General features: G+C 44.3%; 1 protein-coding gene across 1 annotated transcript in view; it reads right to left on the reverse strand.

Moving 5' to 3' along the window:
- The window catches only part of Ctnnbl1 (catenin beta like 1), a 155,535-nt gene that overhangs the window by 42,178 nt on the left and 86,588 nt on the right, over window positions 1-26,769 (reverse strand). Inside the window, exon 11 of the mRNA XM_060382923.1 lies at window positions 11,888-12,069. Within this exon, the coding sequence (XP_060238906.1) occupies window positions 11,888-12,069 (182 nt within the window). The remainder of the gene's footprint in view (window positions 1-11,887; window positions 12,070-26,769) is intronic.

The following is a 26,769-nucleotide window of genomic DNA, read 5'->3' on the forward strand; positions in this document are numbered from 1 at the left end:
TCACCTCCAAAGCTGCTACTCAACCTCAATTCTTTTCCTGCCTTCTAAAGACAGTAACACTCTTGCCAATAAACCAAGACACTGGTAAAAGCAGTAGTTACAAAACAGTGTACAGAAGATTACATCTCTACAAAATCACACACAATCCCCATCCCAATAAGTAAATCTGAGTGGATTCCATCCATTAGCTGTGACTAATTCTGAACTCTGGATGCAGGCTTGGAAATTATTTTAGCCTTTTCACTATCCTTTCCCCAATTTTTTTTTTTTTTTTACCACATTCAGAAATGGCAATAGAAATTTCTTTTGAAGAAGTACCTGATATATCAGGCACCTTCTCTGGGCAGAGAGGGAATGTGACAAGGATGCTCAGCATGGCTGAGTGTTCTGGCCAGTGTCCCCAACACTGAGTTTTTAAAAAATACTAATGCTTGGGGCTGGAGCAATGGCTCGGTGGTTAGGATGCTTGCTTCCCAACCGTCAGAATCGGAGTTCAGATTCTAAAGCCTATGTAACAAGCCCCAGCTCAGGGAGAGAGCCCACTTCAGAGGAACAGGTGCAGAGTGTTAGAGTGACACCCAACACCCTCTTCTGGCCTCTGTGCATGTGCAGACACAGGGATCCACCCATGCACACAAACATATTACCCACACAGATGCAGACATAATTAATTAGAACCTTTTAAGAAATACTGATGTTCCAAGGCTCAAGCCTCAGGACTTTTGGAGATGAGAGCCAGATTCAAGCATTTTGTCAAAGTTCTTCAAGTGACACCAACCAACTGGGGTTGAAAGCTATAAGGTGAGTTCAATTTTTCAAGAGAGGTCAACAGAAGAACAGAGCGAGGTTACAGAGCATTCCTAGGAGCAGAGTCTGAAGGTGAGCAGCTTTGAGCACCTGCTCTGGAAAGCCCCAGGTAGGGAAGATTGTAGGTAGATACATCTTGGGTCTGACGCCAAGGCAGACAAAGTGAGACAGGCCAAAAGGGTTAGCACTGAGATATGGAGGCTCTTGATGCAGGGGTGCAGAGAAAGAGGCAGAGCAGGAAATGACAGCAAGCAGTGTAAATCAAGCTCTCTATAGGTGAGGGGCCTTTGCTTATGATTAAAAACAATGCCGTCACAGTCTGTGAGTTCATTTGTGCATCAGTTCTGTTGAATAAAAATCCCCAGCCCTAACCAAGAAGCTATTTGCAACTGATACCTGGTGGGAAAGGAGAAATTTGTCTGATGGAGTGTCACTGGGTATACCAACCACTCTCTAGGGCAGGGCCCATGTCTAGGAATAGCTGGCCAACAAAAAGCAGACTCCATGGGTTTTGTGGGGGGGGGGTGTTTTTGTTATGTTTTGACTTATTGATTTTCTTTTCTTCCTTTTGTCTGTTTCAATGTTTTCTTTGTTTTTTTAGAAAGACACACAGAGAAACAGAGACCAGAGAAAACATGGAAGCTGGGTGGGTAGGGAGATAGGGAGGTGCTAGGAGGAGCTGGGGAAGGAATATGATCAAAATATATTGTCCCAAAACAAAACAAGACAAAAAACCAAGGCCAAACAAGAACTGCCAAGACAATTTTGCAACCACAGGAAAACGCTAAGTTGAGTTTCTAATAGACATGAGCAACTTCGTGACCTTCCACACTGATGGGTTCCCACACCTGTGTTCTCACCTGTGAGGTGTGGGTAATAGGATGTGGTGAGGATTAGGCCGAATGGGATGTATATTGCAGTACCAAGAATAAGAACAGCCATCAGATGGTGATGTCGGAACAGCACCCCAGCACAGAGTCTGTGTCGGTTTTAATAAACCATAGTTCACAGTTTATAACTGCCTACTTCCCGCTGTTTCTTTATTTTGGGACTACCTAAAACACTAAAGAAGTAACCTAAAACGGTCTGGCTATTGTTCAGTTGATGCTGAACAGTATTTGTTTGATTTCTATAAAGGATATAATTACAAACTAAACCATTTCTATAAAATTTAAGCCAAATCATAAACAAACACTATCATATTCCTTTTGACAACACCAGAAATGCATCAGAAGAAATTCTATTTCCAGATGAGAATTCTCCTCCTGCCACAAAAGAGCAAAGCTGCAAAGGGAACTCAGGAAAAAAAGAACTGTTCTCCACCCTCCCCTCTGGATTCAACACTGAATTTGCAATAAATTAGCTTAAAAGATAATGGAAACTAATGCTTTCCTGTGACCTGTGAAAATTTGGGAGGTCCTTTTTGGTACGAAATAATAAAATTACTACCATAACAGCAACAAGAGCTAACTCTAATGGACACTTACTTGCACCAGGAAGGTTTTGTATTCCGTCCCTGATGAACTCAGGCCTCACACAGCTCTGGCTCCTGTAAAATGTCCTAATTTCCCCTCTATTGCTACTCACCAGAGAATGGGATCAGAACAGCCTCAAAGCATACTCGAGGGGGTGCAGGGGAGGAGTGGGTAGACAGAAAGGAGCACAGGGCTCTATAAGGCGCTGATGGTGGCCAGGCTTAAGGCTGCCTGTCTGAATCCTTAAGTCTGTCCCTTCTGTCTTTCTATATGTTGCTTTCCCCCCGAGATTACTGCTCAGCTCCTACCAAAGTGTGACTCCTAGGCCACACATCCAAGGTGAGGCTGTCTGCACCAGCTCTCTCCACCTACTTTCATCAGGGTGTGGGGTCCATCCTTCCACCTCTCACTGGGCATGACAAATGTCTGTTTCCTCAGTGGGCTGTGAGCACATTCATCTCCCATTTTTACCTTGTAACATAAACGCAGGCTTCTGTCTTGCTACCTGCCCTGTGGGTTTCTTCCATCTAGAACACCAGCCTGGCACCAAGGGTAACTAATGGTTTGCCTAGTGAAAGAGCGTGTGAAGCCTCGGCTGCCTTGGAGCATCTTTCTGTGGAGTTCAAGCCAGGGCCCCACACTAGTAGAGGCAGTCTAGAAGGGGACCTGAAACTGGGACGGAGCAGGTCTGGCCTGTCATCCAGGCGGTGATGATCTTCACTCCCGAGGCCCAGGGTTACAGGTCATTAAGGGTAACAGTGACTACCCTGTCTCTGGCAATTCCTGTTATGACCCAACCTTTCCACAGATTGGTTCATAACTGGGCTCTATGCCCACAGAAGCAAGAGTTTGTACCCCATATATAAGCGCAGAACCTGGAAGAGGTAGGGATGACTATCTCTGACAGAAGCCAACATTGGTAACTGTATCCCATTGCTGGGGACTGAATACAGGGCATTCTTAATCATTACTTTGTACAACCTCAGGGGAGGACTTTACCAGTCCTGCTTGACTGAGGTGGGGTTTCAAGTTCAAACAAAAGAAATAATTTGCCCAAGGCCATTAGGCAGCCTGTGAATAGAGCTGGGGTCTGATCGATGGCCAGCCTGCCTGCAGAAGCAATCTTCCTCCTCAACCCTGTGCTGCCTCTGGACAACCAACAGAGGACCCCTGCAGCTACCCTGGTGCTGGTGTGAAGCTGACCTCAGCTCAGATTCTGCATCTGACACTTAAAAGGTGCTTGGTAATTCACATGGCTAATTGCTAAAGCACAGGCACCAAGAAAGGCACGTGTCTATGAGAGGCTAGCTTGTCTCCTCCCCTCCCTCAAAGGCAAGCACAGCCTCCAGGACAGTGAGGCTTCTCTGTCTTCCTAGGGGCAAACCAAAGAGAGCTGTGCTCTACTTGGGAGAGACCTGTGTGTAAATCCTAAAGGCCTGGAGCCACTGAGCAAGCCAGATCACAACACTCGAGCCTGATGAGGAGTCCCAACCCAAGTACGAGGCTTGTGTCAGCACCCCTTCATTCTGCCCTCCATGGTGCGGGGTGAGACAAGCGGCTGGAGGGACAGAAGGGAACTATCCAGAAAGTGTGCGCGTACAAGGCTCTCAAACACAACAGGAAACAATGGCAAGGCGTTTTGCCCTTGGTAAGAATAAAGGGCCTGTCAGTATGCATCGTCACACCTCCTTTCTCACTGCTCTGTTATAAACAAGTGACTTATGACTTTTAAGTTTGGGGAGAAGAGCAATTGAGTTTGAAAGCTCTGGTACGGGTTCTCTGGAAAAGTGGGGACCCGGGGCTTCCTGATAAATCCTCTCTGGGAAGGTTTTTGTCTGAGGTTCCATACAGGACGGACAAACAGCCCAGTTCCAAAACCGGCAGGTTCAAGAAACAGAGCAAAGTCTTTGTCAATCGCATACTTTAACTACGGAGACAGTAGAAGAACGTGACTGAGAAGCCATCCTCACAGCAGCACCCCTAATGAAACTCAGAGCACAGTTGCTAACTGTGTTTCTGAATGAGCAACAAGTCAAACTCAAACTCAAACAAGGAATGAGTCTAAGGTGATTCTTGCATGACTTGCCCAGGAGGCATTGTGTATGTGACGTCATAGCAGCCCTGGTTCTGAGCACACCAGGGCTTTGCACGGAGAACACTGCCTGGAATGCCTTGGTCCAGATTTGAGACTACTGCATGCTATGAGCCAGTGTTTTTACACACTAAGTTTTCTGCTCTTATGGAAACATAATGGTTTAATTATTGAAAACAAAGACTGCTAATATTTTCCTACTGTTATTCCTCAACATCTAAGTATTGATTTAGTGTATCTTTGGTGTTAGAATGTTTGATATTAAAACTTGCTGTTTGAATTGCTGACTTGAGTTTCACAAAAAGTCATTAAGTGCATTTTGGGGTTAGGAGAGAATTTTCTGAAATCATCTTAAACACTCTCTGCCACAGTGTGCTGTGTATTTATAGGAAGTGGCATGTTCAGCCTAAACTCTGAAAACCACTGCAGAAGCTCAACATCAAATGTTCAGACAAGATTCACATCCATCTTTGTTAGTAGACACATTTGTTTTCATCTTTAATAAATGGTAAAATATATATATATATCAACAGTATTTTAAAGTAAGTTTATTTATGATTTATTATCAGTGAATACTGACATTTATTTATTGATCTATTTATCTATGTGTGTGTGCATAGGCATGCAGCACCTGTGGAGGGTGTGAGGGTGTGTGTGTGTGTGTGTGTGTGTGTGTGTACCAGTGGAAGTGTCAGGTGCTTTGAAGCCTGACTTTCAGGCAGCTGTGAGCCACCTGATGTGGGTGCAGTGAACCAAACTCTGGCCTTCTCCAAAGTGGGAAGTGTTCTTAACCCCCGTGCCATCTCTCCAGCCCCAAATGTTGACTTTCTATACCTATTTTTTATGTACTATATTTATGTAATATATATGTATTATATATTCAGGGTTATATAAAAATTTCCCAAATGAAAACATTTAAGCAGCTGTGCTCTAACAGAAGACTTATCAAAGAGTGATCCTGGGGTTGCTGTTATGTAATGACCCACCATGAAATGACACTCATTAATAAGACCCACTGTGAAAGCCAGCTCAGTCCTTCTGTAACTCAGAGAGGTGAGTGGTGCACTCGCTCTTAGAGACTAAGGAACAAACCTGTGCGGAACAGCACTGAGCAGCTTCTCAGGGTAGAAACACCAGTTAGATGACATGGTGAGAAATACAGTCAGTCATGCTTTGAAATACCAGGCAACCTTGAGGGCAGCCAGGACATGCCACGCGGTGCTACACAAGTTCATTATACCTGCCCATTATGCATTGAACACCTATCATGCACCAAGCAGTATGGCGGGCACTGGAAATGCCTAACGGCACTGGAAATGCCTAACGGCACTTTCACTGCCATTTATTCTTTGTAATCTGTGTGATTTGAATGGATAACATTAAGGGCTTCATGGCTGTGACAAACAATTTAGGCAGAGAAGAGGTCACGCTGGCGGGCTCCATAAGTTCTACAGTCGTGCTGAAAGCTACGCCTCGTGGCAGTGGGGAAGCAGAAAGCCAGGAACACTTCCCATCCAAAAACGGAAAGAGCTAAGTAAGGTTCCTACCACCATGAAGACCTGTCAAAGCACCGAGGCTCTAACAAATGAAGTTTTCTGACTAAGAACTCTTGTAACTACCCCAGCAAAACAAATGGGAAGGCAGGTCAGGCTCTTGGGGGCAAAGACTAGAAGTAGTGACTCTGGGAGATAAGATTTGTGGTCAGAAGGAGGGAGTCTGAGTCCTCCCTCAGTTACCCACTCCCTGTATGACCGGGTCACGATTCCATCAAGCTCAACACCTCTGCCTTGTTCGGATGGGAAATAACCCTGACCTGGAGGGGCTGTTGGAAGGCTCCAAATCAGTCAGAGGAGTACTGTCTTTAATAATGAAGCCCTCTTGTCTGGTGGGTCTTTCTAATTGCTAATGGAATTCTGTGGTTAATACCTACACAACTATCTTTACTTCCACGTCTATTTCCTCCTTTCCTAAAACTCCAAGTTTGCTAAAATCTGGGAGCATCTGCCTCATTTACTACCTTTGACACTCTGAAGCGGACTCAAGGAGAGAGACAGTAGGGCTGCAGAGCAGTTCAGGGAGGTGACCTGGGCAAAAGATGTGATAGAGAGGGCTCAGTGAAGGCTCTGATGAGGTAGAATTCAGTTTAGGATCAAATTGCACATAGGGGATTGTGGAGGTAAGCGTGGGATGTTGGTTTCTGCAGTGGTTGGCAGGTGGAGTGTAGGGCCACTCGTTGGCGGCAGGAACAGAAAGAGTTGAGGTAGGAAAGGAACAGGCCTGCTGAGTATGTGGGCATGTGCCAACCAGGGACTGGGAGACAGAAGAAGCTGAAGATCTGAGAGCCAAGGTCAAAGCCTTGAAGGGAACACCCAGGCCAGCGTTGTGAGTGACTGACACCTGATTAAAGTGAGCAGGAAGGCAGAAGATAGGAATGTGGAGAGGGAGGCTGGGAACAAGACTGACCCCGCAAGACTGGCACTCCACCATCCTTCCTGTGCACACAGGAACCGCCTAGCCTGGGTCTCTGCCTTGTTTTAACCACAGCTTTAATTCTATCCAAAGTTTGCACCAAAGGATGGCATGTCATTATGCTTTACAAGGAGCCTTTAACAATGCTTCCTTTTCCTCTGGGCTGGCCAAAGTCCCCTCTTGTCTGACTACAGAGAAGCCATGCTCTTTCTGTTCTGACCCTGGCAGGATCTGAGGAGTGTCATGGGAGCGTGGCTTGCTCTTTTGTTGTATTAGAAGTCCAGGAGGCCTGGGGCATTAACGTGTTTCCTGACACGTGGAGTTGACTAGAATCACTGAAAACCCTTCGATGGAAAAGTCTTCTTCAAAGTGCTGACCTATTACCAACCACTGTCACTGTGGATGAGGCAGAAATGTACACACATGCCCAGGAAGCGTGCCACACACCTACACTGCTTGGGAGCTCACCCCCTCAAAGCTCTTAACAGCCTCCAGGGGAACCATGTTAAAACAGCGCAATTAACTAGAACGGCTACAAACTCAATAACTCACCTACCTAATGAGGCAATACAAGGAAAATTGGACCTATTTTAATAAGAATTTAAAAGAGAGACGGGAAGTAAAGGTCAGGTGCCATTTCTGAATCCCAGCTCTTTTCTCCTCCCTGCCTAGGCTGAAGTAGTTAATACCAAGGAGACAATACACACTGCAATTCTTTATAAATCCAAGGAGGCAGCCAGTCATATTACTGCAGCCAAGGGCAAGTGATTCTTTCTGACCCATCCCCCACACTGTGCCTCCCCAGATCTATTTCTGAAGGTTTTATTATGCAAACCTGAATGGATTTCAATTACAATAATTCTTTTCCTTCTCCACCCAGACTCCTGAAAGGGGAACTCAATTACCAGCAATTTGAGGTTATAAGGGCAGTTTTGTTTCCCCTCCTCTCAGGAGTCACTGCGTCCAGAAGTGCTCCTTTCTCACCCCCTCCTATTGGCTGACAGGTCGTAGCCGTTTATAACACCTTGATATTCAGCATGGCCTCTCCATCAAGCCTGAGCTTTCCTAGGGGCCGGGGAGGCGGTTCACTTGGTAAATGCTTGCCATGCACAAGGATCTGAGTGCCAGTCCCCAACACATGTAAAACACCAAGCATGTGGTGCTCGCTTCCAATCCCAGGGATGGGGAGACAGACAGGAGGATCCCTGGAGCCAGCCGGTCTTGCTGAATAGGGAAGCTCTTGGTTCACTGAAAGACCCTGTCTTAAAATCTGCGGTGGAGAGCAAGGAGACACTGACCTCCGGCCTCCACATGCACCCACAGACACACACAAGGATGTATGCACGCATGCATTCCATTCAGCCCTCCCACGGTCAAGCTCTGCCCATGATGTCTAGAAAGGGCTGGGTTGTGTGGCAAAGGTAAGAGCACACAAAACTGCTGGCAATTTTGTTATGAGACAGAATTAATACTTTTCAAAGCTATTTAATTTTGGGATCTGTAAGAGGCACATAAACCCATCTCTCAGAATCTGTGAGGGGATTCGGCCCAGGGTCTGCTACAGACACCAACATCTGCAGCTGCCTAAGTCCCTTAAATAAAATGGCACAAAATTTGCATATAATCCAGCAACAGCCTCCCAGAGTCTTTAAATTATTAAGCCACTCATGACGGTACACGGCACCGAGGAAGAAGAGACAGACACACTTTTATGTGTTCAAGGCCAGCCAGAGCTACACAGCAGATCCAAGGCAGCCTAGTCTCCAATCAATCCCTCACTCAATCAATCATCTCTAGATCACCACGATGCCTATTGCAATGTAAATGCTGTATAAGAAAGTGTTACATCACACTACTTGACGTGTAATGACACACACCCAAAAGAGTCTTCAACATGCTCAGTACTGACAGTTCGCTCTCACGCTCTCAATCCACATTGGTGGAACTAGCTCACAGAGATAGAGCCTCTCAGGATGGCAGTTCACTACGTGTGTCATTTCACTGGGCCCTTATAGAGAGCCAGAGCGGGAGAGTCTAGCCTCACTATTTTATATATGGGGCAGCTGAGGCTCAGAGAGAGAATTTAGGAATGCGCCCAAGTTCACACATGATTAGCAGTGAGCCACTTGTACCGCACTAGGATAAACTGCCACTGCAGCTACTTGGGACAGTCCTCGGGCGACAAAGCAACTTAAGCCAAGCAGGATGTGTGACAAACCCAAAACTTACTAAGAGAGGAAAGAGAGAGTTCTGGGCAGTTTCCAGACTGGGGAACTAACTCCCTGCCATGATGCTTAATTAGGAGTCTGATCATGCAAGAAGCTTGATTTGGGCGGGCCTTACAATGATAAAGTTCTCTGCATACAGGGCCCTTGAGGGTACAGCTATAATCATCTTCAAGCCAGTGTGACAAAGTCCAACATGCCCAGCAAAGCTCTTATTTCTGCTTTAGAAGCAGCTGGATGACAGATGACCTTATTCCTGGCAGGTATCACTGGCAAGCACCAAGGTGAACTGCAGTTGCTGTATGAGAGGGGCTCAAGCCTATGCTTGACCTCAGTGAAGTCCTCCTGTTACCTTAAGCAGCCACCAAACACTTATTGTGCACTTAGTATGCATCATGGATCATGCTCGGCAGTGGGACCCAGAGGTGACAAGCACATTGATTCTTGACTGTCGAGGGTTAGGGGACCAAGTCCTAGAACCAAGATCCATTAAGTAGAAGGATCTGCCTGAGTGCAGGGGTGCCCATTCTTCCTTGAGAAAGAGACATCCAAGCAAGGACGACTAACTGGTGGCCAGGCCAGTCAATGAGAGCTAAGCACTGAAGTGGAGGAGGGGCCACGGTAGAAGCCTGGGAGGCTACTGTGTTCAGGTGTAGCACATGAACTTGGTGACTTGCATCAGATGGGCACGGACAGCAATTAAAGCACAGGACTTACACACAGGTCAAGGCAGGGCAAGGAAACCTGGTGTAATGGGCCCTATCTAGTCCTCCTCCCGCCACTCAGAGCTTAGGGCCAGTTTGCCAGGCACAGCAGCTGGCAGGTGGCAGAGGGCGCAGAGCGGTGCTTTCTCCTTGGGCCTCCCTTCCACTTCTGGGTACTGCTGTGAAGGATGCATAGCTCATCCTCAGCAGCCATTACAGCCAAACATGCCTTCTAGGAGCTGTCTTACCAAGCCATTGCCCCCACTAATATAATGTTATCAAATTCCTAATGCGGGCACTCTAAAGGCAATGTACTGTCACCAGCACGCCACCGGGCACATTTTTCAGCAGGAAAACAGCTGCTCATTGACTCTGTCACTTCTTCCTCTTCTCAGATCCCTGCACATCAACAAGAGCTGGCCCAGGGCTGTTTTCCTTCTCCTTCTCTCCATGCATGTTCAAAGCACTGTGTGAGGTCTCTCAGAAGAAGCCAGTAGTTTGGCCACAGCGGTGTGAAGAGTCGCTGGCTTATGAGACAGCTTTGACAACTAGGGCCCGGAAGACCTCAAAAGATGAAGGCACAAACATCTTAGTTCACTAATCTCAACCCCTCGCTTTTAGACCAAAGGTCTGGGTAGGATGGGGTAGAGGCAGGAGATGGTTCAGTTGGTAAAGCACTTTTCCTGTAAGCACGAGGACCTGACTCAGATCTCCAGAACCCATGTAAGATAGGGTGGTGCTTGTATTGGAGTGACAGAGATAGGACTAGGGCCTGCTGGCCACAATGGCTTAGCCAGTGTGAGCCCCAGGCCAAAGAGAGACTCTTTCAAAAAACAAGGTAGACAGTTGCTGAGGTACAACATCTGAAGTTCTCTGACCTCCACATGTACGCACACACGTATGTGTACACAGACACACAAAAGCTCCCTGATTTTCTTATAAGAATAAATAAGGATACCACCATCCTCTCCACTGCCTGAGGCTTAAATGAGAATGTGAATAACACAGCACAAACAGACCCTGGCAGGGCAGTGGACAGTGACTGCTCCAGGACCCTTCATTTCCTCTCCCAGGGTCTCTTTCAGCTGAGTTCCTCTGGGCAAAGAAAAAAGGCTGGCAGTGAGGTTAACTCATTTATCGCTAACTTGGTCAATACCCAACCAGAAGCAGATGAGGTCTCTGACTCGTTCTTAGTCTCTTGAGTGCTGCCTCTGCCGCTTCCAGAGAGTTCATCTGATCACTGCAGTAACCTCCAAGTTTGGGGAGACAGAGCCAGCTCATGTGAGACACAGGAGGGTGAGGGACACAGCAGATATGGCAGGTGTCTAGGCCAACCCTACCAATCATGGAAGAAAAAGTCACCCAAACCACGGGGCATACATTCTTTATGATGAGACCCAATGGGTTTTCCTAGCTGCTCAGGTTTCCCTCCTCTTTCCCACACACTGCTCCTGTCTCTCTGCACCCTCCTGCACTTTAAAATAGCCATCCAACCATGTAAATTCTCGGGTGCAAGTGTCTGCTAGCCTCCAGCAGAGCTGTCAATGCCCATAAATCGCAGGCCTTCCAGATTGCATTGCAGCTCTTTACTGGGGGAGGGATGCGGCGGGCCACCAGACAATACCAGGAGGACACTGGCCTGGCGGTAACTACTTTGGTTACAGCCTCACAATTCACAGCAGCATTTTGCTAGGAGTGTGCTCCATCAGGGAGGAGAAACATAAAAAGGGGAACCTGGGCTGTAAATAGTTTATTCCAGCAATTCCTGATGTTGGCTGAATCATACTTTAATACAGAAATACATGAAAGCGCCACTCCGGAGGTGACATGTGTTGCCACCTCATTACTCTTTTCAAAAGGGTCTTCCATCAGGGAGACATCTCACCACAAACTACAGTGAAGCACACAAAACCTTCCCACACACGCATACAGGACACAGGGAGTGGAACCTGCAGGATTCAAACAAACACGGAATAGGGCTCACAAAAGCCACTGGCCACCCTTGTTCTCTGTGCTGCTTTGCCATGCAGGGAACAGGAGGCAGAGACACAAACAGGTGCTCTTCCTCAGCAGGACCTACCCACCTCTCCCAGCGGGCCCCACAGTGAAACCTACCTTCATGTTCTTTCTCTGTGGTTCCCACTTTCTTGATCTTCCGGGGAGACTTCATAAAGAGTGGAAAGATGGTCCGTAAGCCAAGAATGTCAACAAACTTGTGGCAGTTGTCTGTACCTTCGGGCCCAATCATAGCATGGTCCAGCACCTTCAGGGCACTGCTCCGGGAGATCTTTTTCTCCCTACAAACCAAAGGCATTCCATAAGAAGCACTGTATGTATGTAATGTATGTATATTATCTATCTTAATCTATACTCATTCTACTAGGGGGAAAAAGCTTCAATAAAAGCAGAACAATTAAATGTCCACAGTGAGAAAATGTTTATGTTTGATATATCTAAGCAGATGTTAGTAGGGGGATCTGGAATAGGAAGAATAAATTCTCCCCCTCCTCCTCCTCCTCCTCCTCCTCCCTCTTCCTCCTCTTCCTTCTCCTCTTCTTCTTCTAAGACAGGGTCTCTCCATGAAGCCCTGGTTGTCCTGGAACTCTCTATGTAGACCGATCTGGGCTTGAACTCACAAATCTGCCTGCTTCTGCCTCCCAAATGCTGGGCTTAAAGGCATGCACCACCATACCCACACAAAATAAAATCTTATGGTTACAAATAGTAAAGTTCAAATTCCCACATGAAGTGTTAATGACAATTCTGTGGGAAATGCATTGAAGACTAGAAAGGCAGATCAAACTGAAGGGTTTCAGATGGTTTAACATTTCTTTCTTCCTTAACAGCTTTACTGGATACAATCCACATTTGATTTGCCCACTTAAAATGTACAACTCTGTTCTATTAGTGCTCTCACATACATGTAACCATCCCACAACCAACCGCAGAGCAACTGTACCATCCTGTGAGAAAACCACCCTCCCTTCGACTGTTTCTCAGCTCCATTCCCTGGCTCCCGAGCTCTAAGCAGCCACGCATCTATGTGTGTCTACAGACTTGCCTACTGTAGACACTTTAAGCAAATGCTATGACATGTGGTCTCTCTGGCTTGGCATCATGTTTTCAGCGTTTGCCAGTACTCTAGGAACTCAGTAGTTCATTACCTTTTCTATGGTGAATAGTTCATTATATAGTTCTCCATATATTTGTATACTAGCGGATATATATTTCTATTATAAATAACGTTGCTGTAAATATCCATATGCAGGATTTCATGGACAGACTTCCTTTTTCTTGAGTACATCTATGTTAGGAGTAGGGGTGCTGGTTACACAGTAACTGTGCTTATCCACTAGACTGTTCTCCACAGCGGACACACTGTTTCACATACCCATGGGCAGTGACCAGGATTCCACTTTCTTCATACATCTGAATTTTGGGTTCTAGTTATCCTAGTTGATATAATAATGCTCAGTGTGCATATATATATGTCAGGGAACATACATGCCCGGTATGTGTGGGAGTCAGTTTTCCACTTCCATTATGTGGGTTCAGAAACCAAGTTCAGGTGGCAAGACTTAGCAGAAAGCACCTGTTCCCACTGAGGCCTGTCATTGTGGTTCTGATTTATATTTCTTATAACTGATAGTTGAACACTTTATGTGCTTGTACATCTATCTTTGAGAAAATGCCCACTTAGATGCTTTGCTTGTCTTTTGTTTGTTTGTTTGGTCGGGTTTTTTGAGACAGGTTCTCACTGTGTTGCCAGGGCTGTTCTGGAACTCAGAGATCCACCAGCCTCTGCCTCCCCAGTGCTGGGATTAAAGATGTGCGCCACAAAAACCAGCCTGCTTTGCTCATTTTAAAACAGGGTAAGCAAGTATTCTTTATTATTTTGTCTTAAGAGTTCTTCTTCTTATATTCTGAAGCCCCTCAGCAGATAGAAGATAAAATCCTTTCTTCCTATTCAGCCAAGTATTTTCCTTATATTCTTGATGTTTTGGCTGTGAATGTTAACCTTTAACAGCTGAGCTATCTCTCTGGCTCTCTCCTTAATTTCTTAATAGTATCATTTGAAGAGCAAAATCTTCAATTAAAAAAAAAGGGTTTATTTATTTATTTATTGTGCATGCAGTCTTCTGCTTACATGCATGCCTGAAAACCAGGAGAAGACACGAGATATTACTATAGATGGTCACAAGCCACCATCTGGTTGCTGGGAAATGAACTTAGGACCTCTGGAAGAGCAACACCCAGTGCTCTTAACCTCTGAGCCATTTCTCCTGCCCAAACCTTCAAATTTTAATGGAGTTCAATGTATCTAATTATGTCTTTTGCTGTCATATCCGAGAAACCATTATCACACCCAGTGTCACAAATGTTTACCCTGTATTTTCTCCTTGCAGTTCTTACAGTTAGGCCTCTGATCTTTTTGAGTTAATTCTGAGTGTGAAGTAAGGCCCAGCTTCATTCTTTCACATAAGAACACAGGACTGTCCCAGCATCATTTACACACATGTGAGAGTTTAAAGTTGATGGTCTTTCCCTTTTTTGAGGCAGGGTCTCATCTAGCCCGGGCTGGCCTCAAACTCCTCAAGGGCTGAGACTATAGGCACACACCACCACAGTGAGTTGACTTAAAATTTGTGCTTCTTGCAGGGAGCAGTGTGACACATTCCTTTAATCCTAGCACTCAGGAGGCAGACATCTGTGAGGGGAGACCAGTATACATAGTAAGTTATAAGTCATCCAGGGCTACACTGTGGGACCCTGTCTCAAAAAGCTGGATATGGTGGTACATGCCTTTCATCCTATCACACAGGAGGCAGAGGCAGGCAGATCTATATTAGGTCAAAGGCAGCCTTATCTACACAGTGAGATCCAGGCCATCCAAAGCGACATAGTAAGACACCGTCTCAAGAAATCCCACTGAAATAAAACAATGTACTTTTATTAAATGTGCTTCTAAGTATTTTCTTAATATTGTTATAAATGAATTACTTAGTTTTATTTTTGACTGTTTATTACAAGAAATACAATTAATTTTTCTATACTGATCTTGTAACTTAAACTTTATTAGTTCTAACAGCTGTACTAATAATAGAACCCATCTGGTAAGTTCATTTGATTTGCAAACAAATAACTCTTCTTTTTCTTTCTAGCTTGATGTCTTTTATAAAGTATCCACTCGCTGACCATTGGGTGTGGTGTTAGCTGTGGGCATTCTGCAGGTTCCTGTTACCAATGGTTACAGAGGTTCTCTTCTCTTCCCCACTGAAGTATTTCTATCATGAAACTATGCTGGACTTTCACAAGTGCCTTTTCTACATCTTTTTATTCCTTTTCCCACTTAGCGCCTCTCATTTTCCCATGGTGAACATGTGCTTTGTAAAATTAGAAAAGTTAAACTAATTTTAAGAAAAGAAAGAAACTGAAGGTGATATTACCCTGAGGCTGAAGGTCTCAGAGCAATCCTGTTAGTAGCTATTGCTTTTGTAGATTTCTTTAGGGAATCTGACTGTGACAAAATATCCAAGACAACTTGTAGGAAAAAAGGTTTACTTTGACTCCCTGTTTCAGAGGTTTTACTCTGTACTCACTTGGATCCACACAGCGGAGTACGTTACAATGGGACTGTGGTGACGGGGCTGCTCACCTCACGGTGGTCAGGAAGCAGGGGGGTGGTGGTGCTGGAAGTCTACGCTCTTCAAAGATATACCCTCACGACCCTACTCCTTTCCATGAGACCCTACCTCAGCATGGTTCCACTGTCTCCCAACGGCACTGCAGGCTAGCAACCAGACCTTCAGTACATGGGGCTTTGGGTTTTTAGATCTAAAAGATCTAAAAGTAATAGAAGCATAATTTCTTTAAATCATTTTTTTAAGATTTATTTTTTACGTATATAGTGTCCTGCCTGCAAATCTTACATGACTTTCTTTAACTCTCTAAGAGATGCAAATCACATGTTTCCTAACTGGGTACATATGACAATCAACCACCCAAGCACAGTGCTTACTGAGCACTTACTCAGCAGTAGACACAAGGCAGACACAAGATATGGCTTCTGCTCCAAAAAATGGCCTTTGTCTGGGGAGACCAAATGAATGTGAAGGAATCAGAAAAAGAGGCCCTGTGTTAGGTCCTCTATAATACCTGTAGCACACCTTTCCTGTCAAAGATGCCACTGGACCCTACAGCTTACATTCTGCAGGAAGCCAGCATACATGAAGGTGTTCAGAGAAAAGCAACAACAAACAAAACAAACAGACGAAACCCAGGATGTTTAACAACTATTCCTACCCTGATTCTCCTCACCACAGATAATCAATCTGCAGCTACTCCGAGATGACCTTCAACCCAGCTACTGAATCCGAAGACAGGAGGAAGGCCACTGCAGAACTGAGGCCTGTTCAGACACCACTCTGGCTATTGGAACCAGAGGTTTCTTGTTCTTAAGAGATTTGAGGAAAGGACAGGAAAAATAATTTTTAAAGTCCTAAAGCAATGGGAATTATGTTCAAGATGTTAAAAGGAAGGAAACGGCAGCTTCCTCTGTGAGAAACCAGTGAAGGTATCAACCGGCAGGGGATGCCTGTCAACAGAGGGGTGAGCGGAGACACTGGTGGCTGAGGTGAGGAACAAGGTGGGAATGAAGGTGATCAGGACAGTGTGCATCAATGTGGTCACACCAGGCCCCTGCTGTGCTGCTGGGAACCCCGGTTCCACCCACAGTTACTGAGAAGGTGGTCACTAAAAAGGGCACATTTTGGAAGGCTGAGTCCAGCAATGAGATAAGGGGGCTGGAGTGGCGGACCTTGTGGGCAGGGAGGACAGTTCAGACTATGGCAGTGGTGTAAATGGGAAACTGAGAGAGGTTTGACTGCAGCAGGGTGTGTGTGTGGAAAAGGCCTATTTAAGAGAAATATGGAATTATAAACCTCAGGAGGAGGCAAACAAGGTTTGATATCCACTGGGAAGGACTTTCTGTCTCAAGATGAAATTCTAGCAGGAGGCTACACAAATAACACACTCATTCCTGCTGCAGTTAGACTTCTGCACCCTGCTTTACAAGCTGGAATTTACAGAGGTTATAGCTAGGGCAGATAATCATGCAGGCAGAAATTAGGAGACAGAGCTTCAAGTGCTCATTGTTTAGCCATGCAGGAAAAGGCATCCTGAAATGAATGACGACTGCTGACCAGGGCACCTTCAGCTTCCATTGAGCATACATTGAAACCATTTCACAAATGACATAGGATTGCCTGAAATACTAAAGGCGAAGGAGCCTGGCTGAGCCAAGGCCCTCTTTTTTCCCTGCCTAAGCAAATTCAAGAAACAAAGACTTCAAAAGCGAAGCCCTTTTTTGGGTAGGCAACATAGCAGCGCAGGACACGTTTAAAGGGGGGCAGTAATTGCGTATTGATCACCATTTAGGCAAGCTGCATGGAGGTGAACTTTGGAATATTCATTGGGCCCAAGTTCGGGCTTTTAGCAATCAATAGCTGTTTGGCTTGACTTTCTTGGGTTGACTTTATTTGAAATATTTATTCTACTGGAGGACAAGTAGTTTATCTTAGTCTTGTCTGGGTTCATCGGGTTGTCGATCATAGCAGGACCAATGTGAACACCAGCCTCCACAAGCTGTGTGCCTATGGCCAAGGCTGGGGTCGTCTGTTGCCTATCTGCTCATGTGTGCCTCGGATGCTGGAGCAGTGTCTTCTGTTGTAGTTTTAATTAGCTTATTCTTTATCACACCCGAACACTTCCGTAGTAAACACAGATTCCAAATATGATTTTCCTTGTTCATTTTTTCTTTCCTCAAGTATTTATGAGACACCTAATGGGTGCCAGACATCTAGTCAGGAACACAAGACAAAGCTCAGCTCAGGGCTTCTGGGGAGGTAGGTCCATACAGCACCAAAACAAGCAGATGAGGGATGAGGGTAGCCTGAGGAAAGCTGAAGCCTGCAGCAGAGGTATAGACAAAGGAGGAGGAGTGTGCCAAGGTGGCCTGGCTAGGAAGGTGAAGCTGACACTGTGTCTCCCAGACAGGTAAAGAGGGAACAGAAGGAAACAGACCCAAGTGCAGGGGGGCAAGAGCAAGTAGACACCAGGGAAGCAGTGATGGGCTGCACTGCAGAGGAGGCCAGGTGACTGTGTGCTCACACACAGTACAGAGACAGTGAGCAGGATAAAGAGGGAAACAACAGCAGAGGCAGAGAGCAGGGTGTGGTAGTTTGAATAAGAATGGTTCCCATAGGCTCATATATGTGAGTGCTTAGTCACCAGGGAGTAGCACATTTGAAAGGAATAGAAGGATTAGGAAGTGTGGCCGGTTAAATAGGTGTGGCCTTGTTGGCGGAAGTATGTCAGTAGTACAAATTATGGAAATGAGCAAACAAGACAAAGGTATCAAAGAAACCCAGACAGCAAAGTAAAATTCACTATACTTGAAACTCAATAAATACCACCATAAAATATCACATGACAGAATTGGGAGATAAGGACATTAAAACAGCTACTATCATGACATCTGAAAGGGAGAGAACCATTAGGGTGTTGTCTTAACCAAAACTGACTGGGAAATGCATTATCTGATAAAAGGCAGGAGGTGACTGCAAACTGCACTCTGTAGAAGAAGCCTGAACAGAGCAGCCCAAGAATTCAGAGTGGGACATAGAAAGAAAAACATGGATAAGACCACCACTAAGAAACTATAGTGGACAACGTGAACAGCAGAATGCAATTATGTTTTAATACTCAATTGTATGACACTTTATTATTACAGGTGATTTTAAAATATAATCATAACCATGTACATGGAATTATATCCCTGAAAGGCAGATTGGGGATAAGACTTTTTTTTTTTTTTTAATTAAACTTTCATGGTCAAAATATTCTACTCTTTGTTTTGAAGATGCGGCCTCACTATTCACAATGTAACCTCAAAGTCATGATCCTCCTGCCTTGGTAATGAAGAGCATAAGCAATAGCAAATACATGGATATAGCACTGCTCCTCCAGACCCAATCTCCAGGGTTGTCCCTAGCACTCTAACAGAACAACAGCTGGAGCCTCTCCTCCCCTCTGTATCCCAAAATACAACCCCCTCCACCTCCCTTCTTCATTTGTGTCTTAGCCCCTAATTTGAGGAGACCACAGGCCATGCTTGCCAAATGAGCAGGAGGGCTGCCCATAGACCTTCTTCATTCTCTCTGTTCCCTAGACCCAATCCTCAGGGTTGACCCTAGCACTGAAACAGACCATTTCCTCTTTCCCTTCCTCCAGACTCCAATACCAGAAAACATTCCCTGTGAACACAACAGCCAAGCAGGCCAGTAAAACAGGCAACACACAACCAATCAATCTCTGAAAATCCAGAGAAGAAACGAACCCACCCAACGAAGACAAACCCAGAATTCAGCACCTAGAGCCATGGTCACCCCACTTGCCTAACATCCAGGAAATTATGATTCCAGCAGAGTCCAGCTGTCCTACCGCAGCAGGCCCTGAATATTCCAACAGAGCTGAAGCACAACAAAAAGACTTAAACCGAACCATATGAAGATGGTGGAGGTCTTTAAAGAAAAAAAATAATGAATAAAGCCCTTATAGCAATCCAAGAAAACACAAACAACTGAAGCAAAAGAATAAAACCATTCAAGACCTAAAAATGGAAGTACAAGCAATAAATAAAATGCAAACTGAGGGAATTATGGAAATGAAAAATTTAGGAATGTGACCAGGAACTATAGGAGCAAACTTCAATAAGAGAATACAAGATGGAAGACAGAATCTCAGAAACTGAACATACAGTTGAAGAAATGGAGACACTGGTTAAAGAAAATGTAAAATCCAAAAATATTCCTGACACAAAACATCCAGGAAATATGGGACGCTATGAAAAGATCGACCCTAAGAATAATAAAAATAGAAGAAGAATCCAAGCTCAAAGGCCCAGAAAATATTTAATTCCTAACCTAAATGAGGAGATGCCTATAAAGGTATAAGAAGCTTACAGAACACCAAATAGGTGACTGGAAAAGAAAGTCCCCTTACCATATAAAAATCAAAACACTAAACATAAAAACAAAGAAAGATTATTAAAAGCTGCAAGAGAAAAAGACTAAGTAACATATAAAGGCAGATCTTTTAGAATTACACCTGACTTCTCTAAAAGCCATTAGGATCATGTCAGATGTCTTACAGGTTCTGGATGCCAGCCCAGACTACTCTACCCAGCAACACTTTCAATCACCATAGTTGCAAAAATCAAGATATTCCACGACAAAGTCAAATTTAGACCACATCTATCCACAAATCCAGCCCTACAGAGGTACTAGAAAGGAACTCCAAACCAAGGAGGTTAAGTAGTTCCACCCATGCAAACACAGGATATAAATAATCTAACACCAGCAAAAACAAAAGAGAAGTGCACACACACACATGAGTGCACACTCCTCCTCACAAACAAAATAACAAGAATTAACAATCATTGGTCATTGACATCTCAATACCAACCAGTGATCTCAATTCCCCAGTAAAAAGATACAAGCTAACAGAATGGATGCACAAACAGGATTCAGCTTTTTGCTGCATACAAGAAACACATCTCAGTATCAATGATACATATTAGGGTAAAGGGTTAGAAAAAAGACTTTCCAAGCAAATGGACCTAAGGAGAAAGATAATGTAGCCATTCTAATATCTAAGAAAATAGATTTCAAACCAAATCTAATCAAAAGAGATGGAAAGGACACTACATACTCAAAGGAAAACTCCGCCAAGATGACATTTCAATTCTCACATCTCTATGCTCTACTACAAGGGTACCCACGTGTGTAAGGGAAACACTACTACAGCTTGATTCACATACTGACCCTGACACACTGACAGTGGAAAACCTCAACACCTGACCCTCACACCAAGAGGCAGGTCATCCCGACAAAAACTAAACGGAGAAATACTGGAGCTAACAGACATTATAAACCAAATGAACCTAACAGATACTAACAATATTCTACCTAACCACAAAAAGATGTACCTTCTCAGCACCCCATGGAATTTTCTACAAAATCAATCTCAAAGCAAATCTCAATAGACACACAAAAAAAAATGGAAATAATTTCCCACATTGTATCAGATCACCATGGTTTAAAGCTGGATATCAACAACAACAGAAACAACAGAAAGCCTACAAACTCATGGAAACTGAACACTTCTCTGATCAATGAAAAATGAGTACATAAGCTTATGGGACACAATGAAAGTAGAGCTAAGAGGAAAGTGTTTGTTTGTTTGTTTTAGTGCAGGCATTGAGTGCCTACACACACACACACACACACACACACACACACACCACTTTAAAAAAGAGATCTCATACTAACAACTTAACAGCACACCTGAAAGCTCTAGAGCAAAAAGAAGTAGATGACAAGAAATAATCAAATGGAGGGCTGAAATCAATAAAATAGAAACAAAAAGGCTAACACATAGAATCAAAGAAACAAAGAATTAGTTCTTTGAGAAAATCAACAAGATAGACAAACTATCCAAATTAACTAAGAGAGAGAGAGAGAGAGAGAATATCCAAATTAACAAAAATGGGCCATAACAACATAAACCAAGGAAATCCAGAAACTCGTAAGGACATACTTTAAAAAGCTGTACTCCACCAAATTAAAAAAATCTAAGAGAAATGGATAATTTTCTTGGTAGGTACCACTTACCAAAGTTAAATCAAGATTAGATAAACAATTTAAATAGACCTATAACCCCTAATGAAATCAAATCAGTCACTGAAAGTCTTTCAACAACAATAAGCCCAGGACCAGATGATTTGAGGGCAAAATTCTATCAGACTTTCAAAAAAGAGTTAACACCAATATTCCTCAAATTATTCCACAAAATAGAAACAGAAGGAACAGTCCTCAGTTCATTTTATAAGGCCACAGGTACTCTGATACTCAAACCACATAAAGACTCAAGAAAGAAAGAGAATTTCAGACCAATTTCCTTTATGAACATAGATGCAAAAATAATAAAATACTTGCAAGCCAAATCTAAGAAGACATCAAAAAGACCACCTTCCATGATCAAGTAGGCTTCTGCCCAAAGATACGGGGATGGTTCAACCTGTGAAAATCAGTCAGAGTAATCTACCATATAACTGAAAGAAAAAAACCTACAAGCTTATCTTATTAGATGCTGGAAAAGCCTTTGACAAAATCCAACACCCCTTCATGATAAAAGTCCTAGAGAGGGGCTGGAGAGATGGCTCAGAGGTTAAGAACACTGGCTGCTCTTCCAGGGGTCCTGAGTTCAATTCCCAGCAACCACATGGTGGCTCATAACCATCTATAGTGAGACCTGGTGCCCAGTTCTAATATGCAGGTGTATATCGCCTGACAGAACATTGTATACATAATATAAACCTTTAAAAAAAAGTCCTAGAGAGATTAGGGATATAAGGGGCATACCTAAACATATTAAAGGCAATTTACAGCAATTCTATAGCCACATCAATTAACTCGAAGCAATTCCACTAAAATCAGGCATAAGACATACATTCTCTCATACAGTATATCTATGTATGAGAGAAGAATCTATTCTCAATAATATACAGAGAAAAATATTTAATAGAAAAGACTCTTGTATTAAAAACTATTTTAAAAGATAACTGATCATTTAAACAAAAAGAACCCTCTCCAGTGGGATTTCCACCACGTCCTGACATCAATGTGTGACTGCAGCAGCAGGAAGGACACAGAGGGGGAGAGGCATTCCCATGGACTCCACAGCACAGCCGGGAAGGGGCACTCCTGGGGGACGTCTATTGTGGGAAACAGTCTTTCGAGGTTTTGAGTTCCATCCCTACACTCTCAGTCAACTGTAACCACCTTCCACGATCAGGTAGGCTTCAGCCCAGAGATACGCGCTCTTTCTCCAAATTCAGTGTGTGTGTGTGTTAGGGGGTGCTAACCAGGGCTTCCACACATACATTTGGTGGAAGGAGGAGGCAAAGCAGCAGCCAGCACACACTTGTTCCAGAATAGACGGTAAAAGACGCTAGATGCGAACACTAATTACCAGGCTGTGGTGGTTACAGCACTAGGAATCAAATTTCAGATCAAAGCATAATCCTAGAGATAAAGAAAGTAATTTCTTAGTAAGAAAAGGGCCAGTTACACACAAAAAAAGCATGTAGTCTGACATGTTTTTAACTTTTAGTTTTTGTTTTCTGAAGACAAGGCTTTTCTGTGTAGCCCTGACTGTCCTGGAACTCACTCTGCAGACCAGGCTGGCCTCAGAATCCAAATTCAGAGATCCATCTGCCTCTGCCTTGCAAGTGCTGGGAGTAAAGGTGCGCCACCATACTTGATGTAGTCCGAAAGGCTTAAGCAACGAAAATAACTTCAGAATGTAAGATGCAAAAGTGTACAGGGATGAAAGGACAAAGGCCAACACCCATAAGAGTAGTCCTAGTTTCACTGAACAAATCAGAAAACAACCTGAAGGACCATGACACTAACTGAACCCACCCGCCACAGCAAAGCACCCTGCTCAGGCAGCAGAAGGCTCTTCAGACACCCAAGGACGACTTGGTAGCATCACTAATCTGAGCCCCAAACAAGGGTTTATAAATCCAGAAGGGTTCAGATCACACAAAATACGTTCCCAGACCATAGTGTGATTGAAGCAGAAGTGAGTAAGGATAGATAGCTGGAAAAGCACCAAATATTTGGGAACTTAACAACACACTTCTAAGTACTTCATGAAAAATGAAATCAAAATAGCATTTCAGATGAAATAAAAATGAAAACGCATTACACCAAGAGTGCATATGGCTTGCCCTGACGTGCAGTTAGAGGGGATTTATAGCAATGCCCACGTTAGAAATAACACAGCCCTCAAACAAACAACCTCATATTTCTACCTTGAAAAGTCATGAAAAGAACAGCAAATTAGCCCTCCCAAAGTTACCAAAAGAAGAATGAAGACCACCTCAGGAATCTCCAAAACAACAAACAGAAAAGGGGTAGAGAAAAATCATTAAACAAAAGCTGGTTCTGTGAGATCATTAACGACGATAACCCCAGCCACACTGATCAGAAGGAAAAACAAAACAGAAAACCGAACCACAAAGTATCATGCTGAAGAATAGGCCTGTCACTTGAAGTCTACACACTTAAAGGAAGAGTGAGGTTGCATGCAAGAAAGTTTGTCAACAGACAAAAGTGATAAATTCCTTGAAAGACGCAGGATATTTAATTTACGCAGACAAAAACAGGTCCCTGGAACAGATAAATCACTATCAGAATTAAAATGTTTGCAACAACTCCTGTGGAAATGAGAAGGCAGAGCATGGGACAGAATACAATACACGCCTGACAGGAGACTATATTGATGATAAAGGACTGCTAGAGTTGTCATCATTGTTACAACTTCCTGCACCAAACGGGCACAGGATTTGAAGAGAACTGGCCAGCAGAGATATGTGGCTATCCAACTGTGAACTCAGACACCCAACACCACTAGCCATAGGGAAAAGCAAATTCCAACTGTATGAGACATCCCCCGCCACACACACCATGAGCACACTAGCACAGCTCCATGGAGAAGCTGACCAAGTGTGAAAGAGAAACCAGGGCTCCTGGAGCTCACATCCTGTCATGGGATTCAAAAGGGCATCATTTTGCAAGCAGTCTGACAGCACCTTAAAAACCAAAGCACATACCAGTCATCTGACTGAAACACTCAACTCCCCAGTATTGACCCAAGAACAGTGAGAAACATGTGTGCCCGAAGCCTTGCACGTAAATGTTCATTTCAGCTTCACTCCTAAGGGCTAAAAATGAGATAAAAATGTGCATCAATAAGTGTATCAACAAGCTGTGGTTTATCCACATGATAAAATACTACTTGGTGGTGAAAAAGGAACCAACTAATGATACACAGCAAGGATAAATTAAAAAAAAAAAAATTATCCCGGGTGGAACTGGTCAGATGAGCCACCACTCTGCAGCAAGGGCGCAGGCTGCATTACTCCATTTAAATTGAATTCCATAAAATGAAATCTAATATATAATGGCCAGAAAGCAAATCGATCGTTACCTAGAAACAATGAGTCACAGAGGAGGATTTATGGAGTGAAAGTGTACAGGGAAACACGTGAGTGTGATAAAGACAGTTGCCATTATGCTGGTGGCAAGGGTGTGAAGGGTGGGTCTACAGATAGCAATACTCATCAAATAGACACCTCAAATATGCGCAATTTACCCTGGACTGAAGAAGAGCTATCGAGTCAGACAGAAGGACTTGAACAAGTCTGCTACCACTTCCTGTCAGCTAACCTGCTTTTACCATGGACTCTCGGTTTATGAAGTGGTCCTGTCAGCCTGCAGGGCTGGGGAAAGATTGCTTTGTGCTGGTGAAGCATTTGTCTGGGTCCCAGAGAACAGGTGTAAACTACTGGGATCCATCTACGTCAGAACAGCGATATCTGGCTTGCAGGAAAGGACGAACAATGAGTCGGTGAGTGTATGCACTGCTTGGAATGCAAGCATCTTCAGCCCCTGCAGCAGCACAGCTGTCCTCAGACCTGCATGGGTGCTTTCTTCTGCCTGATCCTGAGAGACTGGAGCTTTGAGAAGGCTCTAGCTCTTGCAACATGTGAAGGACAAGACTGAAAGTGCAAAGTGGTCCAGATCTTCACATGTTCATTTAAAAAACAAAACCACTGGAGAGGAGGGAAAAGACCAGGGAACAAACACCCAGGGGCCCCAGGCTGCCCTTTCTAGCCGTGTACCTTGCCACAAGCCCTGTCCAGAATGGGGCCCAACGAGCTCTACTCTGCAGCTGTGTGTCAGCAACCTCTGTCACATTCTTAAGGAAAACCTCGCTGAAAAAAATCTCAGAGCAGAAGCCAAGCAAACAACAACAAGGTGATTCTTGGATGGATGTGACTGTGTCCTTCTGTTCCTCTGTTTACCTGTACAGTTAATAACCGAGACAGGCTCACTGTGTTTCTGCTGTACAACCCAAGCTGCGCTGAGCACATCTCTGGGGAGCACGGTGGTCACCTCTCTTTCTAACTGGAACAGGGTTTACAACAAAAGTAATAAGCCTCACATCAACGTCCTGAAGGAAACTGACAATGTAATTCTTCCTGTCCCACCGGCTCTGCAGTTCTTAAAGGGCACGGAACTGCTCACATACAAGGACACACTGGTGAAAAGTGCCTGGGGGTGGTGCCAAGAAGACTGTGCGGAACACAGGCTAAAATTAACCCAGATCTATTGGAATCTTCTATTTGTAGCAACCATCTCACTGGAGAGAGACATCTGTGAGGATGCAGGAGGAAATGGCAGATCCATCTCAGTCAGAACATCTGAGGCAGTTACAGCGCCACCTTCCTTTCCTGCCACATTCTAAACTGCATATCGTTCTGCAGGCTAGCCCCTCCGGATTTGATCAGGCTCTTATTCTTTTTTTTTTTTTTTTTTTTTTTCCTAATTTTTTTTGAGATAGGGTTTCTCTGTATAGCCCTAACTGTCCTGGAGCTTGCTCTGTAAACCAGGCTGTCCTTTAACTCAGGGTCATTCTGACTCCCGGGTGCTGGGATTAAAGGCATTTGCCTCCATACCCACCTTTGAATCTTATTTTTCACTCAACCATCTCTGATTATAAAAATATCGGTTGGCTTGTGTTCCTACCTCAATTCTTCTGCTATCCACCAAAGGCCACCCCACACCCTCTCTGCTCGCCAAAGGCGGTCCTACATCCTCTGCCATGGTTCTCAATTCTCAGACCAAGATGGAGGCTGGGCACAGGACGCTTCTACTTCAGAGCCACTTCTCTCTCCCTGTCAGCACTGTGTTGGGTACTGCCCAGAGCCTCTGCACCTTCTGCCCTACCTCATGTTTGTGGTCTGCTAAACAGCTACGGGACCACATGGAAAATTGATTTTTTTTTTTCCTTTCTTTCATTGTGGC

Source organism: Meriones unguiculatus, chromosome 4 (genome assembly GCF_030254825.1).
Source record: "Meriones unguiculatus strain TT.TT164.6M chromosome 4, Bangor_MerUng_6.1, whole genome shotgun sequence".
Classification (NCBI taxonomy): Eukaryota; Metazoa; Chordata; class Mammalia; order Rodentia; family Muridae; genus Meriones; species Meriones unguiculatus.